General features: G+C 49.4%; 2 protein-coding genes across 3 annotated transcripts; one reads left to right on the forward strand and one right to left on the reverse strand.

Moving 5' to 3' along the window:
* The first annotated feature begins 1848 nt into the window (after positions 1-1848).
* Positions 1849-17544, forward strand: QPRT (quinolinate phosphoribosyltransferase). Of its 2 annotated transcripts, none has more exons than XM_026011156.2 (4): positions 1849-2697; positions 15271-15806; positions 16501-16632; positions 16706-17544. In XM_026011156.2, exons 1-4 carry the CDS (start codon positions 2463-2465, stop codon positions 16922-16924), a joined length of 1122 nt encoding a protein of 373 aa, XP_025866941.1. In that variant the 5' UTR covers positions 1849-2462; the 3' UTR covers positions 16925-17544. The 2 variants fall into 2 exon arrangements, with proteins under 2 accessions (XP_025866941.1, XP_025866942.1); XM_026011157.2 differs by having other exon boundaries at positions 1888-2697; positions 16501-16637.
* Positions 5273-5434, reverse strand: LOC112929370 (small ribosomal subunit protein eS27-like). The gene has a single exon (XM_072753494.1). It carries the CDS (start codon positions 5429-5431, stop codon positions 5273-5275), a length of 159 nt encoding a protein of 52 aa, XP_072609595.1. The 5' UTR covers positions 5432-5434.
* Positions 17545-18156: the final 612 nt, after the last annotated feature.

Below are 18156 nucleotides of genomic sequence, written 5' to 3' on the forward strand. Positions count from 1 at the left end.
AGATTCCCAAAGTAATAGCAAGAGCAGACCCCAGACAAAAGTGGAGAGAAAACTTTGAAACTCTAAGAGGTATTGGTTGAGGATCCTACACGGTGGGTGGCTGTCTGTTCTGGGGGAGTTCAGGTTAGAGCCATTAGACAAAGGAAACCCAGAGTACTTTGAAGACAATCTATTTGCTCCAGACAATGAGCTGCAAGTAGGCACCTGTGTGCCTCAGTTTCCTTGGGTACCTGCCTGCCGAGCTTGTGGTATCCAGACAGCCCAGCTGGACTGTGGGCCAGATCCATCCCAGGAGGTTGGTCATGAAGAGAGCCACGTACCCTCTCTTACATTTGTATGCACTCTGCCTGAAACCAGCCCACCCCCAGCTTGTCCTAGACACATACATTTTGACTTCTTGCCAAGCTCCTCAACTGTCAAGATTCAGCTCAAATGTCACTGCCTTTATGAAGCTGACCTTGCTGCTTCCACCCTAACAGAAACAGCATTTCTTCCTCAGGGCCTCACGCAACAGCACAACAACTGGACTGTCGTTATGTGGAGGTATCCCTCACTCATTAGAGCCCCTCCAAATCCACAGCTCATCTTTGTGGTTTCAGAGTCCAGGGCCTGGCACATGGTAGCCACCTAATGTGTTTACTGAATGGAGGGATAAAGGAATTAATGAATGAACAAATGATGATTTTAAGTAAACTAGTAGTAAGTTTGAATGTGTCTTTTTAAAAATATTTTATTCAATTACTTGGGGAGGGGTGAATGCAAGCACACACAAACAGAGGTGGGAGTGTGGAGAGAGGGAGAAGGGAGAGAATCCCAAGCAAGCTCCATACCCAGCGTGGAGCCTGATGTGGGGCCAGATCCCATGACCCAAGGTGAAATCAAGAGTCTGACACTCAACTGACTTAGCCACTAGGTGCTCCTGGGATCTGTCTTTTGAGTAAAACTGGCATCTAGGAGGATGGCCTGAGGTAGTACAGCCCAAGGTGAGAGCATTATTCTAGTACAATTTGGATATAGTGGGGGTCTGGCCTAAGGGCAAAAAGAAGGTGAAATTTGAAATACACTTATTCAGAAAATCAAATTTTAGACCTAATTGGCTGCTGGGTGATAGAGGGAAGAATGAAGTTAGGCTTTGAGGGCAGCCCCGGTGGCTCAGTGGTTTAGTGCCCCCTGCAGTCTGGGGTGTGATCCTGGAGATCCAGGATCGAGTCCCACATCAGGCTCCTTGCATGGAGCCTGCTTCTCCCTCTGCCTGTGTCTCTGCCTCTCTCTCTCTGTGTCTCTCATGAGTAAATAAATAAAATCTTAAAAAAAAAAAAAAGAAGTTAGGCTTTGAGATTTCTATCCTGGGAGGTGGAGGAGATGCAGATAGGATTATGTAGAAATGCAAAGGGATGAGCAGCTTTGGGGGAGAACATAAGTTAATTTTTAGAATTTAGGAGGGAAGTCAGAGCTAGAGATTTGAGAGTCACCTGATTGTAGATAGTAATTTAAATAATGACACTAAAAATAAACAAACAAACAAACAAACAAACAAATAAATAAGACACTGATGGATAAATGCATAAACTGCCATTCACTGTGCAGCATGAGAAGGGAGCCATGGAGAGAGGCTCAGGATTTAGTCAGGACAGGCTAGCCGCTGTAACAAACAACCCTCAAATGTCAGGGGTATAACTCAGGAGAAGTTTCTTCCTTGCTGCCATTGGAAAGTGGGCTTCCATAAAGTCATGCCAGGACCCAGGCTCCTTCTATTTTGCGGCTCTGCCATTCTCCAGATAGGGAGGATAGAGAGAGGGCAGCATGATGGGAAGGTTTTCAAGGGCCAGGTCTGGAAGTGACGGTATCACCTTCCCTCACATTCCACTGGACAGAATCCAGTCACGTGGCAGCCTCAGTGCAAAGGAGCCTGGAAATGTAGTTTAGCTGTGTCCCGAGGGGGAGAAGAGAAACTGTCCCACCACACCGAGGGAACACCAAAATGTCGACTGTAGGAAGAAAGACTTGCAAGAGCCAGCAAAGAGCCTTCAAGAGAGAAACCCGGATAAACATGGCATCGAGGATAAAATAGTTTGGAAGCCTGGACTAGAGTGAGACAAGCAAGGTCCTAGGTGCAAGATGGACCCTGGGAAAAGGAGTTAAAGGAAGGGAAGGGTTGACTTTCTACTCTTACTCATAGAGTTTTCTCACTTGATTATCAGTTGAACCCACAAGGGAGGAATTATCACATCTTACAGCTAAGGAAAATGAAGCACAGAAAAGGCCAAGAAGGTATTCAAGATCAAAAAGGATGGAATTAGGATCTGAACCCAGGACCGAGGCTGATGATTTTCCCAGGGCGCCCATCAGAGAAGTTTTCCAGCCTGCTCATGTGAAGCCTGGGGAGGGCTGAGTGTGTGGAGGGTCCTGGGCTTCTGGCTCAGGGAGAAGACTTCTGAGTTACACACTTCTGAGCTACACAAATGAGAGCTCCTCCTGTCCCACGTAGAGAGCAGAAGGAGAAGGTGTGTCCAGCGCCAGGGGTCCTGGGAGAGGGCAGGAGAGAGCTCCAGAGAACTGGAGAGGGCTGGCTAGACCTGGCTAGACCGGCCCCTTCCTCCTTCCTCTGGCAGCCCCACCCCCACTCTGGGCCTCTGCGGTGGTGGACTGAGAGTGCACACGCCAGCCCTGCGCATCCAGCCATCATGGACCCTAAAGGTAAAGGAAACCCCCAGACCTCTCCTCTCTGTCCCTGCATCACCATCTCCCCTCTCCTGCCTCCCTCCTCATCCCAACTAATCTCAGTCTCTTATCCCCCCTCCCCCACCAAAGAAGATACATTCCCTGCCCCCCCTGCTTTGCCCCCCTCACGCCCTCTGACCTCTCTGAACCCCAAGCAATTCTTCTGTCTACTGAGAGCCTCTTCTTTCTCTTTCTATAGTCCCCAGCGAGTTCTGGGGAGAAAGGGGCTTGAGCCCCAGGAAAGGAAAGGTCCAGAGGGGTCTGGAGGAGGCCCTGTCTGGGAGCAGCTCTGGACTTTGCCCCATGCTAGCCAGCAGGGAGGAGGGGAGGCAAAGTCCTGTCCCTTATGTAGCCGGTGGGGGAGGGGACTTGAGCCACGTGACTCTGCCTGGGGTGGGGGTGATGTCGCAGAGGAGAAGGAGGGCGAGTGGATGATGATTGGGGCCAGGCTGCAAAATGACAATACTAGTTCCCAGCTCATGAGGCTGTAGGGAGGACGAATGTCAGACTCACAGAAGCTTTGGCCAGTGCCTGCAGGACAGAAGTCGCGCTCCTTCTAGAGCTCTCTGCATTTGCCCTTTCCCCTTTCTGGGCTGCTTCTTCCTTGGCTCTCATCTGCCTCCCCTGCTTTGGGGCTTCTGGTGCCCCCCCCCCAAACAACTGGAACCTCTGGCTAGGCTGCAGAACCAGCTCTTGGGGATCCAAACAAACTTTCGGTTTAGAAATGACCTCAGAGTCAGAGCCTGGATTCAGCCCCATCCCTGCCACCCGCTAGCTGTGTGACCTCAGACAAAATGCCTCTCCTCACTGTGCCTCAGTTTCCTTACTGATGAAGTGAAAATGTTGTCTTCCCTTGGGTTGTGGGGAGGGTTTGATGAGATAATACACGTCCAGTGCCTACTACACAGGAATCCCTCGGTGTAGTCATGCTGGTGGTGGTGCTGACTCCCGAGGTGTGTCTCTGCAGCCCTGAGCCCTCCCTGGGTCCCAGCCCCACACTTGGAAGCCTTGCGTGTCCATCTCCACCTGACAACTCCCTGGCATGTCAGACTCAGAGACGTCCCCTCATATCCTCTCCATGTCTATCCCTACTTCACCATCCTCCTACTTGGACTGGAAACTCAGGGTCATCTGTGACTGTTCATCCCCTCTCGCACCCCAACATCCAGACAGTTGCCACGTCCTATGGACTCCCCTTCTCCTGAGCATCACCTAAACCTCTAATCTCTTTGTTTTCTGTTCCCACCTCCCTCTGGGGAGCAGCCTGGTGGAGGCTTCCTTTGTTTTGCTGCCTTCTTTCTGGTGATGTGTGTCCAGAACTCTGGACTGGCATTGATCAGTGCCTCATGGGAATAAAGCCAGGAGGGTCTAAGGGAAAAGTCTAAGGGTGAAGCAAAAGCTGGGGATGTGGCAGCAAGGAGGGGTGAGGACAGAGTTGGGGCAGATGTAGATGGCAGGCTGGTGGGCAAAGATGGAGAGGTCAGGCCTGGCCCAAGCATGAGCAGGGCAGGGTGGGAGCAGGGTGCAGGGTGCGGGTGCTGTGTTCCCTTACAGCCTTGGGAGCAACGCCCTTACTACCCTTCCCCTGGCCCCCTGTTCCTTGCCCAGGCTGTTGCTGCAGCCTCCCATCTTGCATCTTTCAAGAACACCAGGCGCAGTTTAAATATTTAAACTTCCAAGTGATTTCAGATGGAATGTATCAGTGATTTTTCTTTTTGCCTGTTGAACAAGACCCTGACGACTCGTTCCCATCATTCAAGGCCTGCTCAGTCTGGCCCGGTCCTGCCGTTCAGCCCCCTCTTGCTACTCAAACTGATCTGAAATTCTTTTTTTTTTTTTTTTTTAAGATTTTATTTATTTATTCATGAGAGACAATGAGAGAGACAGAGACACAGGCAGAGGGAGAAGCAGGCTCCATGCAAGGAGCCTGATGTGGGACCCCATCCCGGATCCCGGGATCACGGGAGGCAGACGCTCAAATGCTGAGCCACCCAGGTGTCCCCCGATCTGAAATTCTGTAGAGCGTTTTACCACTTGCATGATAGACAGTCCCTTTGAGCCCTATTTGGAGGTCATTTCTCTTCTCTAGAGAGAGAGGGGATGAGAAAAAGAACTTTAGCTGGGAGTTGCTGTGCTCGTCAGCCTCTGTCTCCATCTGGTGTTAGCCAAATGGATCAACAAATAAAGAGCTGAGGGATGGCTGAGTGGCTCAGCAGTTGGGCGTCGGCCTTTGGCTCAGGGCCTGATCCCAGAGTTCCGGATGAGTCCCACATGGGCTCCTTGCGGGGATCCTGCTTCTCCCTCTGCCTGTGTCTCTGTGTCTCTCATGAATAAATAAATAAGTTTTTTTTTTTTTTAAGCTGAATGCACAGGGCTGCCATGGTCACACCCAAAGGGGTTCAGAGACATCTGTCAGGCATTGGCTCAGCACTTGTTGACCACTTCTTGCCCTCCTTATTGTGACCCTGTGATTTTTCCTTTCCTTTCCTTTCTTTTTATCCGAAATCTGTTTATTGGGATAGTGTCCCACTCATCTTGATTCAGGGCGCTTTCAGTGCTGCCTCTGTCTGAAGGCATATCCTTCCAGAAGGCTTGCTTTTCCTCCTGCAGGCTGGCAAAGGACAGTGGAACAGACAGCACACAAAACCATGGTGTGTGTGTGGCTAAAGACGGTGGTGATTTTGTAGCATCCCGGGCACTTCGCGTCCATGAAGTAAGAGTTGCGGCTCTACGCCAGGCGCTTCTTCTCCTCTTCCTGGGGACTGGGATGCAGGGAGGAGGTCCTTCATCAGGGACATGTTCCCCTGGGGAGGTTGTCACTGCAGAAAAGCCCTGTGAGGATCCTTGGGTGGCTCAGCAGTTTAGCACCAGCCTTCGACCCAGGATGTGATCCTGGAGACCCGGTATCGAGTCTCACATCGGGCTCCCTGCGTGGAGCCTGCTTCTCCCTCTGCCTGTGTCTCTGCCTCTCTCTCTCTGTGTTTCTCATGAATAAATAAATAAAATCTTAAAAAAAAAAAAAAAAAAGAAAGAAAAGAAAAGCCCTGTGATTCCTGCATGAAACCAACTCTCAGAGAGGTTAGCAAACCGCCTGGAGTCACTCAGTGTGTAGGTGGTGGAGTCCAATTCCAGCCCAGGTGTTTCTGACTCCTGAGCCGGATGTTCTTACTACTGCATGGACAGAGCCCTGGAAACATGGGTGTGGTTTGCAGAACTCTGTGAATGTTGACATGATAAGCACATTACAATTTAAAAATATCACTCAGTGCTAGATTATGGCGGTGGGGTGGGGTAAGTGAGGGGACTCGGGAGCCACTCTGCCTGAGTTAATGACTCTAACTCCCCACTTCCCAGCTGTGTGAACTTTGTGAAATTTGGATGTGGTTTGTGGTCTCTCAGTGCCTCAGCTTCCTTATCTATAAAATGGGGAGAATAATGGGACCTATCTCATAAGGTTGTGAGGATCGAATGTGTCGGTATATATAAAATGCTTGGTACAGCGCTTTAGAAAGTGCCAGCTGCTATCTATCTATCTATCCATCTATCTATCTATCTATCTATCTATCTATCTATCTATGTCATCTCTACCTTCAACATGGGGCTCCAACTCATGACCCCAAGATCAAGAGCTGCACGCTTCACTGACTGAGCTAGCTGGGTGGCCCCTTCCTGACTTGCTTAGTTGAACACATACCAGAGCTGTAGCCACAGGCACAGGCCATGTCATTACACACAAAACTGAAAACAAACACTTGTTATACTCATCTTAGGTGCATTCATAGAGTCTCCCTTTGTGACCCATACATCCCAGACAAGAAACAGTTAAGTGACTGATGTAAAGATGAAGGTATGGGCGTTCTGATTCTGATCTAGTGCAAGAAATAGCCCAAGATGCATCCCCTCAGAAACAAAGATGCCCATTTTCAAAACTTTATTTAAATCCAAGTTAGTTAACATGCATCACATTATTAGCTTCAAGAGTAGAATTTAGCGATTCACCAGTTGCATATATCATACCCAGTGTTCATTCCATCACTTGCGCTCCTTCATGCCCATCACCCAGTTACCCCATCTCCCTGTCTACCTCCCCTCCAGCAACCCTGTTTGTTTCCTGGAATTAAGAATCTCTTATGGTTTGCCTCCCTCTCTGTTTTTATCTTATTTTATTTTTCCTTCCCTTCCCCTATGTTTATCTGTTTTGTTTCTTAAATTCCACATATAAGTGAGATCATATAATTGTTTTTCTCTGATTGACTTATTTCACTTAGCATAACACTCTTTAGTTTCATCCACATCGTTGCAAGTGATGCAACTGTTTAGGACTGTTTAGAGCTCTGTTTAGGACCGCATTCATTCTTTTTGTGGCTGAGTAATATTCCATTGTATATATGTACCACATCTTCTTTATCCATCCATCTGTCGATGGACATCTGGGCTCTCTTCATAGTTTGGCTATTGTGGACATTGCTGCTGTGAATATTGGGGAGCATGTGCTCCATTGAATCACTTGGTTTGTATGCCTTGGATAAATCCCCAGGAGTGCAATTACTGAGTGGTAGGGTAGCTCTATTTTTAACTTTTGAGGAACCTCCATACTGTTTGCACCAGTTTGCATTCCCTCCCAGCAGTGTAAGAAGGTTCCCCCAGAGATGCCAATTTTAATAAAACTTTAGTCAACTAATGAAGAGATCAGGGTTACATCTCACAGGGTAAAACTATATATAATCTGTGAAGTCTAGGCATCTTTTTTTTTTTTTAAGTCTAGGCATCTTGAGAGAACTTTTACATATAACAACTGCAAGGGTAGAAGGTGGGACAGGGTGTTATAGCTGTCCCCCCTGGGTGGCAGTTTCTGGGCAAGGTCTCCTCAGGCACCTGCAAAAACAGCGCTCCCTTCTCTGAAGTTCCTTTCAGTGACAGCTGCTAAATAGAAGAGCCGCATTTTCAAAGCTTCCCCCAGGAATCCCTTTTGTTGGAAACACATGAGAGAGTGGGGGCCTGAAACAAACCAGATGTACTTGCTTATGTTTCACAAACGGAACACAGAGCAGATAATATTCTGACCGAATGGTAGACAAGCCCAGAACAATGGATCTCGAAGCCTCCAAGAGAGCAACCCTTGCTGGTGGAGGCAGCGTAGGAGGCACAACCTGAATCCACACGGGTCATTTCCTACTCTGCTCTGTAAGGAGTTTCCTTTACATTTCTGAGCCTCAGGTCTCCATCTGTAAATATGAATGAGCTCTAGCTTGAGGAACTAGGGGTAAGATTTGTAACAAAGTGCCAGGCCTGTGGCAATGTGGCAAGTGCCTGGCGTATGGTAGGCACCAGTGGATGGTAGCCATTGATTCCCTTCCTGCAGTTCTGAAGCTCTCAGCTCTGCTATGAATTAGAATTCGGTCACCACATTGTAGACCCATTATGTTAGAATCTCTGGGGGGTGGGGCCCACGCATCAGCATTTTGCTGAGCTCCGCAGATAATTCCATTGTGCAACCAAGGTTGAGAACCACTGTCTTACCCACCCTAAGGAAAGCTTTCCTTGACCCTGTCAAACAAGATTTCTTGCTCTCCTTTCCTCTGTCCCTTCCTTCCTTCTTTCCTTCTGTTCTCTCTTTCTTCCTTTTCTTTATTATAGAGAATTTCAAATGTACACAAAAGTAAGCAGAAAAGTAAGGATGGACCCTCATGTACCTATCACCCAGCCTCAACAGCCACCAACTTTTGGCCAGCTGGGCTCCATCCACACATCTTCTACTTTCTACCTTTCAGGAACACCTTAAAGCAAAATGGGCTCGTAAGTCTTTTCTTTTTTTCGTTTTTTTTTTAATTTTTATTTATTTATGATAGTCACAGAGAGAGAGAGAGGGGGGGGCAGAGACATAGGCAGAGGGAGAAGCAGGCTCCATGCACTGGGAGCCCGACGTGGGATTTGATGCTGGGTCTCCAGGATCGCGCCCTGGGCCAAAGGCAGGCGCCAAACCGCTGGGCCACCCAGGGATCCCTCGTAAGTCTTTTCATACATGAACATCTTGGCGTGTATTTTCTAAAAAAGATGAGGACTTTTCTTTTTGTTACAACCACAATACAATGATCACAACTAATTTTTTTTACATCTGAATTATTAAAAAATTTCCTTAATGTTATTAAACATCCAGTGTCCAGATTTCCAGTTGTCTCATAAATGCTTTAATTTGGTTTCAGTTGTTTGAATTAGGATCCAAATAAGATCCATGTTGTGATTGGTTAGTATGTGTGTTAAGATTTTTTGTGTGTGGGATCCCTGGGTGGCTCAAGCGGTTTGGCGTCAGCCTTTGGCCCAGGGCGCAATCCTGGAGACCCGGGATCGAGTCCCACGTCGGGCTCCCGATGCATGGAGCCTGTTTCTCCCTCTGCCTGTGTCTCTGCCTCTCTCTCTCTCTCTCTATGTCTATCATGAATAAATAAATAAAATCTTTTAAAAAAAAAAAGATTATTTGTGTGTGTGGGTGCCTGGGTGGTACAGTAGGTTAAGTGTCTGACTCTTGGTTTTGGCTTAGGTCATGATCTTAGGGTTGTGAGATAGAGCCCTGTTTAGGACTGCATGCTCAACACAGTCTGCTTGAGACTCTCCCTCTCCCTCTGCCCATGCCCCCATACTCTCTAGTGTGCTCTTGCTCTCTCTCATAAATGAATGAATCTTTTAAAAAAAGATTCTTTTTATTATTTATTGCTTATTTATTTTTACAGATTGTAATTTCTTATTTGAAAGAGAAAGAGAGAGAGAGAGAGAGAGAACCAGACATGGAAGGGGCAGAGGGAGAGGGAGGAGGTTCCCTGGCAAGCAGGGAGCCCAACACAGGTCTCTATCCCAGGATCTGACCTGAGATCATGACCTGAGCCAAAGACATACTCTTAACCAACTGAGCCACCCAAGTGCCCCTTTTATTTATTTTTTAAAAAGATTTTATTTATTTGAGAGAGAAAGATAGAGAGAAAGCACGAATAGGGGGAGAGGGGGAGAGCTGAGCAGGGAGCTTGATTCAGGGCTCTATTCCCGGACTCTGAGATCATGACCTGAGCCAAAGGAAGTCAGACGCTTAACTGTCTGAGCCACCCAGGCATCTTTCTCTTAATTTTTTAAAGAGTTTATTTTTAAGTAATATTTACACCCAATGTGGGGCTCGAATTCACAACTCCAAGATTGAGTTGCATGCTCTATGGAGTGAGCCAGCCTGGCGCTCCGGGAGCATTCATTCTTTTTTTTTTTTTTTAAAGATTTTATTTATTTATTCACGAGAGACACACACACACAGAGAAAGGCAGAGACACAGGCAGAGCGAGAACAGGCTCCAGGGAGCCTCTTGTGAGACCCGATCCCAGGACTCCAGTCAGGGTCACTTCCTGGGCCAAAGGCAGGCGCTAAACTGCTGAGCCACCCAGGGATCCCTGGGAGCATTGGTTCCTAACCCTCATGTGCATCTGAAACACAGGAGGAGCTCTTCCAAACTTGGATGCCCGGGAACCACCCATAAAAGATTCTAATTTGGTTGATCTGGGCTGGAGCTGAGCAGCAGAGTCTGAAGAGCTCCTCAGGTGGGTTCCTGCTTTCTCAGTTCTGCAGAGAAGAGTGGTCTCACACCCCACCTCCACTTCCTCACCTCCCAAGCACTACTTGACCGTGATGATATGGCTTCTGCCCCCACTGCATAGCACTAAGAGTGCTCTGGCAATGGCCTCCCCACTGCTAAGTCTTTTTTTTTTTTTTAATTTTTATTTATTTATGATAGTCACAGAGAGAGAGAGAGAGAGAGGCAGAGACACAGGCGGAGGAAGAAGCAGGCTCCATGCACCGGGAGCCTGATGTGGGATTCGATCCCGGATCTCCAGGATCGTGCCCTGGGCCAAAGGCAGGCGCCAAACTGCTGCGCCACCCAGGGATCCCCCCACTGCTAAGTCTTATGCCCATTTGCAGCCTGCCTTCTACTTGCTTCTGCTCACATCCTACTTCTTGAAACCCTCAGCTCCAGACACCCACTCCCTCCTGGTGCTGCTTCTCTTTTTAAATACTGGTACTTCCCAGAGCCTCCTCTTCTTCCTGACCTGGTGATCTCACCCACTGCTATGCTTAGTCATCACTCATGTCTGCTGGTGGCCCCCAAATCTCCATTCCTCACCCAGTGTCTCACCAGGACCCACCATCATGGTGTGGCCAGGCACATCCTTCCTGCTGGCATCTCGACCTTAACATCTGCAAAGCCAAAGTCAGTCGTTCCCCCCAGCTCTGCTGCTTCTCAGCTGCATCACCAGCTGCACGAACCTCCTTGACATTCAGCTTCTGTGCTTGTAAAATGGGAATAATCCCCTGTGGTGAGTTTCAGACGAGAGAGCCCAAGAGAAGTGTGGTGCCCACGGCTGGCACACTGCAGGCATGCAGGTTGCTGTCTTCTGTTGTCCCCATCCTCCACCCTGAATAGTTCCTTGTGGCAGTTTGCAGCTACCTATGGCAGAAACCCAAGGCTTCTACATCTCATGAGCTGCTAATTCGGGCAGATCCTACCTTAGAAACAACTCACACATTTGCCCCTGCTTGCTCTTCCTACGGTTCTGCCCAAGCTCAGGGCTACATCTCTTCCTGTCTGGCCAACTGCCTCAGCCTCCTTTTGCCTCCCAACCTATCTCCAGTCAGTGGCTGAAGTGACCCTCCTGAAACAAAATCATAATTCCATAATTCCCTTGCTTGGGGTACCTGGCTGGCTCAGTTGGTCAGTCAGTAGAGCGTATGATTCTTGATCTCGGGGTTGTAAGTTCAAGCCTCATGCTGGTTGTCGAGATTAGTTATAAATAAAATCTAGGTGGATCAGTGATTGAGCATCTGCCTTGGCTCAGGTTGTGATCCTGGGGTCCCAGGATGGAGTCCCACATCAGGCTTCCCATGGGGAGCCTGCTTCTCCCTCTGGCTATGTCTCTGCCTCTCTCTCTGTGTCTCTCATGAATAAATAAATAAATAATATTTTAATAAATAAATAAATAAATAAAATAAAATCTTAAAACCAACCAACAAACAAACAAACAAAACCTTGTGCTTAAAATTCTGTGATGGCCCCTAGGATCTGTCCAAACTACACAGCTAAATAATTTAGTCCTTTTTCACTCTGGCCATCCCATTTCTCCCCTTACAGCCTTTCTCTATTTTCTTGCTTTTGAGACTTAAGCACCAGCATCTTCAGCATGAAATGTGTCTCCCCCACCACCACCTCATAGCTCTGCCTGGCAAACATTACTCATCCTTCAAGGCCACAGAACCTACCTCCCTCCTTCCTCACAGACACTTAGTCATTTCTTCCTCTGTGCTCCCACAACCCTCGGTAGATGCTCAGTTATCCTTTAGCAGACACATCTACTGTGTGCCAGACAGTGTTCCCGAGAGCTTTGCAAATATTAAAGTACTTAATTTTCATACAGCCCTATGAGGTGCTTATTTTTGTCATCCCTATGACTAAGGAGGCACCTTTGAGGTCCTGGAGATGCTCTGTCATTTGCCCAAGATCACTTAGCTGAAGATGGCCGAGGCAGTACTGGAATCCAGGCCATCTGGCCCCAGAGTCTGGGTTCTCATTCATCTACCATGCAGCCTCTATGCTAGGATGAGTATCACTGAACACCTAGTATTAAGCAAATCAGTATGAAATTGCCAATATTTGGCCATCTTTGACCCATAAAAATAGCACATTTGTATGGTTCCATGTGTTAGGCACTTGGGATGGAGCAGAAAACTCTGGGTGATGACATTAGAGCATGGGTGAAGATCAAGGAGCAGAGTGTACATGTGACCCGATAGGGTGTCTGCAGAGCCCCCTGCCAAGGAGGTGCTAACTAAGAGAAGACCTGAGAGAGGAGTGGAGGGAAAGGGGGACTTTGGGGGAAGGGGAGGGAAGGGACTTCCAGGCAAAGGCACAGCATAGGCTAAGGCCTGAAAGCTAAGAAGGAGGGCTGCCAACTCTGTTACCCAGCAATTAGTACTTGGCACAGAGCGGGCGTTCAAGAAGGATTTGTCAGGGCGGCCCGGGTGGCTCAGCGGTTTAGTGCTGCCTTCAGCCCAGGGCCTGATCCTGGAGAACTGGGATCGAGTCCTATGTCAGGCTCCCTGCATGGAGCCTCCTTCTCCCTCTGCCTGTCTCTCTCTCTCTCTCAAATAAATAAATAAATAAAATCTTAAAAAAAGGATTTGTCAAAAAAAAATAAATGAAAAAGGGAGAGAAGTATCAACTGGAGCTGATACAATGAAAGTGGGGTTTGAAGCAGGAAGGTGATTTACTTTTTTATTGTCTTATTTTAAAGACAGATTTAATGAGGCATAATTACAGAGAGTAAAATTCACCCTTTTCTGTGTACAGTTCTGTGAGTCTTGACAAATGCATCAGTGCTGTAGCCACCATCAGAGAAAATATAGACTCATTCAGTCCCATCCCCAAAACTCCCTGGTACTGCTCCTTTGTGGCCAGCCCCCCTCCCCTCAGGAAACCACCAGTCTGTTCTTTTGCTGTGGTTTTGTTTTTTCCAGAATGTCATATGGATGAACTCAAATAGCACATAGCCTTTAGAATCCAGCTTCTTTACTTAGAATAATGCATTTGAAATGAGTCCCCTATTGTGTGTGTCAGTAGTTGGTTCCTTTCTATGTTGCCAAGTAGAATTACACCCCAGAGGTGCCTCACAGTTTGTATATCATATATTCACCAGTTGAAGGATTCACATTCACTTTAAAAAGCAAACATCACTGCACCTGGTGTGGATGGAGCTGGAGCTTCTATATCTCTGCTGTATGTCCAACAGCCTTTTGCCTGGCTGGCTGGTGGAACAGTGGAGATGACAACTATGTCTGTCATATTTACTTTGCTGTCACAGTCACTTTGCTCTCAGTACCCAGCCAGGGCACAGCTGGCTCTGAATGAGGAATGGAAGCCATTTGGGGCAGAATATGAGCAAGGAGGGCCAGGTAAAATCACTGAGGGTGGGGAAGGGGTGAAGATTGGGTGCTTGACTTTGGGGAAGAAAGCCTTATATTGAGGGTAGACCAAGCCAGAATGCCTGTTTTAACTTCAATGTGGAGCAAAAGTGAGGAAGCAAAACAAAACCCAACATACTATCCAATCAAAACCCCCTAATAGGGACGCCTGGGTGGTTCAGGAGTTGAGCATCTGCCTTCGGCTCAGGGTGTGATCCTGGAGACTCTGAATCGAGTCCCGCATCGGGCTCCCTACATGGAGCCTGCTTCTCCCTCTGCCTGTGTCTCTGCCTCTCTTTCTGTGTGCTTCTCATGAATAAATAAATAAAATCTAAACAAAAAAACAAAGACAAAAAACAAACCTAACATGCTATCCAATGGTCTCCCCCTGCCACGACGACGGGAAGCGCCGTCCATTCAGGGCTCGCGCCCAGGAGGCTGCAGGTCTTCTCCTGGCCGACAGATGGCGATGTTGCACCGCGCCTGAGCTCACCCATTCAATCCACAGACCTTAGGGGCGGGTTAGCGGCTAAACGCGGGTAACGTGGGCGGGAAGGACCACTCGGTCCACAACTTTTTTTTTACTGAGAAAGGACTCGTCCACACTGCTGAAGCTGTGCCTCACAGAGCAAGGGCTCAAGCCCAATTTCCACTTACACTTTCCTCCTTGTACAGCCCCCATCTCTAGAGAGAGGACAGTTCGTTGAGACATCAGGCATAGGAGTGTGTGTGCTCCAAGCAAGGGGGGAAGGGGAAGGGACCCCAGGGCCTGGTCGGCCTCCAGTTTGCTGTGTGACCTCAGCGCACTTCCTTTCCTCAGTCTCCACATCTGTAAAAACCGGACTTTCCAGCTATAAAATACTTGATCCTACGGAGCAGACATACACTTATTCTGCTGGGGGCCTTCTCTCATAACTAATCCTTCTGTGCCAGGTGCCAGGGAGACTGGAAAGGCTGCAGGTGACTCTCAGGTGTCTTCTCTTCTGGTTGGTAAATAGCTGTTGATGCAGCACTAGGTTTGCCACTTAATACAGGCCACTGGGTTCAATCTGAATTTCAGATAATCAACAGATGATTTTTAAGTGTAAGTCTGTTCTAAATATCACCTAGGATATATTTATACCAAGAAAACTTTGGTGTTTGGCAGAAATTTAAATTTAACCAGGTGGGGATCCTGGGGTGGCTCAGCGGTTTAGCGCCTGCCTTCAGCCCCAGGCGTGATCCTGGAGACCCGGAATCGAGTCCTACGTCGGGCTCCCTTCATGGAGCCTGCTTCTCCCTCTGCCTGTGTCTCTGCCTCTTTCTCTCTGTCTCTGTGTCTCTCATGAATAAATAAATAAAATCTTTTAAAAATAAATAAATAAATTTAACTAGGTGTCCTGTGTTCTTACTTGCCTAATCTGACACCCTTGTCCAACCCACAAGCCTGTCTGAGGGGAACCCCAGATCTTTGCCCTGACTGGCTAGCCCCCAATTTAGCTGGTCATTAGATGTTTTGACAACCACCCCGGACTGCAGGGAGGCGTCCTCAGTGTAACCCTGTTCTCTGTCTTTCCCTCCCAGGCCTGGAGCTGCTGCTGCCCCCCACCACTCTGGCCGCCCTGGCCGACAGCTGGCTCCGCGAGGACTGCCCAGGCCTTAACCACGCAGCCTTGGTTTCGGGGGCAGCCCCGTCGCAGGCGGTGCTGTGGGCCAAGTCCCCGGGGGTACTGGCCGGGAGGCCTTTCTTCGATGCCATCTTTGCCCGAGTCAACTGCCAGGTGTCCTGGTTCCTCCCTGAAGGCTCCAAGCTGGTGCCGGTGGCCAAGGTGGCTGAGGTCCGGGGCCCCGCCCACTGCCTGCTGCTGGGCGAGAGGGTGGCCCTGAACACGCTGGCCCGCTGCAGTGGGGTGGCCAGCGCCGCCGCCGCCGCCGTCGAAGCCGCCAAGGGGACCGGCTGGACCGGGCACGTGGCTGGCACCAGGAAGACCACGCCCGGCTTCCGGCTGGTGGAGAAGTTCGGGCTCCTGGTGGGCGGGGCCGCCGCCCACCGCTATGACCTGGGAGGGCTGGTGATGGTGAAGGACAACCACGTCCTGGCCGCGGGAGGTGTGGAGAAGGTACGTCCCGCTGGGCCCCTGAGCCAGCCCTGCTGCGCTCCCAGCCGCACCCCCCTCCCCCTACCAGCGACCGCTCCCCCCCCCAACCACGCCAGGGTGAACAGTGATGGCTGGGGAGTCCGGGGTGCTGGACCCCCACTCCCACCCCCTTGGGCATTCGTGCCCTCAGGTCAGATGGGCTGGTGGCAGACTTCTCCAGCAGGGCCCTGGGACTTGCTGTGATGCTCAAAAGCAAAGGGTGGTTGAGCTGCTGGGAACCTGGTGATGGTGGCTCTGTGACCTTGAGCAAGTTGCTCGAGCTTCCTGGACCGGTTTCCTATTTGAAAATGTTCTTAAAGACCCCTTCTAGTTTTATTTTGTTATTTTATTTTATTTTATTTTTTTCTGGTACAAGAAGGTGTTTGTATTATAGCAGGGGGACAGGACCCGTGGGCAGAAAGAGGTGCTTTCCAGTTTTACTGTTCTTGAGTCAAATTGGACTCCCGTCCTGGTGCCAAATATGGCTGATATTTGGCCATTTTTTGGATCCACAGAAGGGGTAATTTCATGTGGTTTCACCTAATGTGAGAGAAACCATCCCGTGGCCTGGCCTTTTCATTAACCCCAAGCTCATTATCCACCTGGGGCCTTTCTGGGGCCAGGCCCCCATGTCAGGTGCCACTGTCCTCACTCACCTTCTGGGCCTGCTCCCCAGGCAGTGCAGGGGGCTCGGCAGGTGGCTGACTTCACCCTGAAGGTGGAGGTGGAGTGCAGCAGTCTGCAGGAGGCTGTGGAGGCCGCCAAGGCCGGAGCGGACCTCGTCCTGCTGGACAACTTCAGGCCTGAGGTAAGGTGGGGTCTGCTTCCGGGGAAGGGGCCGAGTCAGGGACTCTCACCTCCCCTTGGCTTATGTCCCGCAGGAGCTGCACCCCACGGCTGCTGCGCTGAAGGCCCAGTTCCCCGGTGTGGGCGTGGAGGCCAGCGGAGGCATCACGCTGGCCAACCTCCCCCAGTTCTGTGGGCCCCACATTGACATCCTCTCTCTAGGGATGCTGACCCAGGCTGCCCCGGCCCTTGACTTCTCTCTCAAGCTGTTTCCTGAAGGGGCCACGCCCATGTACAATGCCCACAGGTCCTAAAGGCAAAGAGGATGCTGCCACCAGTGGGATAGCATGGTTTCTTGGGACTCTCAAGGTTGCCCCTAAGTATAGTACACGACTCTCCCGGCACTGGCCTGGGCTGCAGTCTGGCTCTGCCACCTACTGCTTGTGTGAGTTGGAGGGGCTGACTTCACCTCTGTTCATCTGTACAATGGGTCTAATAAATGAGCAACCTTACAGATGTCTTTGGGTGACAATTAACACATCATGAAGGCTCAGTGACTCTTAGAAATTAACCATAGCTCACTGATTCTAAGATGCACCTGTTTTCACACACTACCTTCTCTGAAGTCAAAATGTGTCTTTCACCAATGGGGTCTAGTGGTCACTGTCAGCCAGGCATTGGCCATCACATAGCCATCATGGCCTATGTGTGCAGCTTACAGATAAAACATGATAACAGGGCAGCCCCGGTGGCACAGCAGTTTAGTGCCGCCTGCAGCCCAGGGCGTGATCCTGGAGGCCCTGGATCGAGTCCCACGTCAGGCTCTCTGTATGATGCCTGCTTCTCCCTGTGCCTGTGACTCTGCCTCTCTCTCTGTCTATGAATAAATAAATAAAGTCTTTAAAAAATAAATAAATAAAACATGTTAACAATCTATGTTGAAATAAGTCCAAGAGAGCTCTTTAAACAGATGCCAGAAAGAAATTGTGAGGGGCACCTGGGTACCTCAGTTGGTTAAGCATCTGCCATTGGCTGGGGTCATGATCCCAGAGTCCTGGGATGGAGCCTCCCATCAGGCTCTCTACTCAGTGTGGAGTCTGCTTCTCTGTCTCCCTCTGCTTCTCCCCCCACCCATGCTCTCTTAAATAAATAAATAAATAAATAAATAAATAAATAAATAAAGTCTTTAAAAGAGAGCACGAGCAGAGGAGGGACATGGGGAGAGGAAGAAGCAGGTTCCTCGCTGAGCAGGGAGCCTGCCACTGGGCTGGCATTCAGCTGGAACATTCTACTTGGTTGGTGCCCATATTGTACTGATTATTAAGCATTTTGCCTCTCACCTCTGGCTACTGTTACCACCTGTTTGGAGGAAGCGAGAACCTGACCATTCACTTCTGGGGTCCCCAGCCTACTCCACTATGCATCTCCATTTGGTGCTTGAAGTCCCTTTATGTCCTGGTTCCATTGCACTATCGTCAGTTAGGAGAGGAACCCACTGTCTTCTCTGCCCTTTGCCAGAGGAAGAGGAAAACAGTTCATCCACAAA

The sequence above is a fragment of the Vulpes vulpes genome, chromosome 3 (assembly GCF_048418805.1).
Source record: "Vulpes vulpes isolate BD-2025 chromosome 3, VulVul3, whole genome shotgun sequence".
NCBI classification, from domain to species: Eukaryota; Metazoa; Chordata; class Mammalia; order Carnivora; family Canidae; genus Vulpes; species Vulpes vulpes.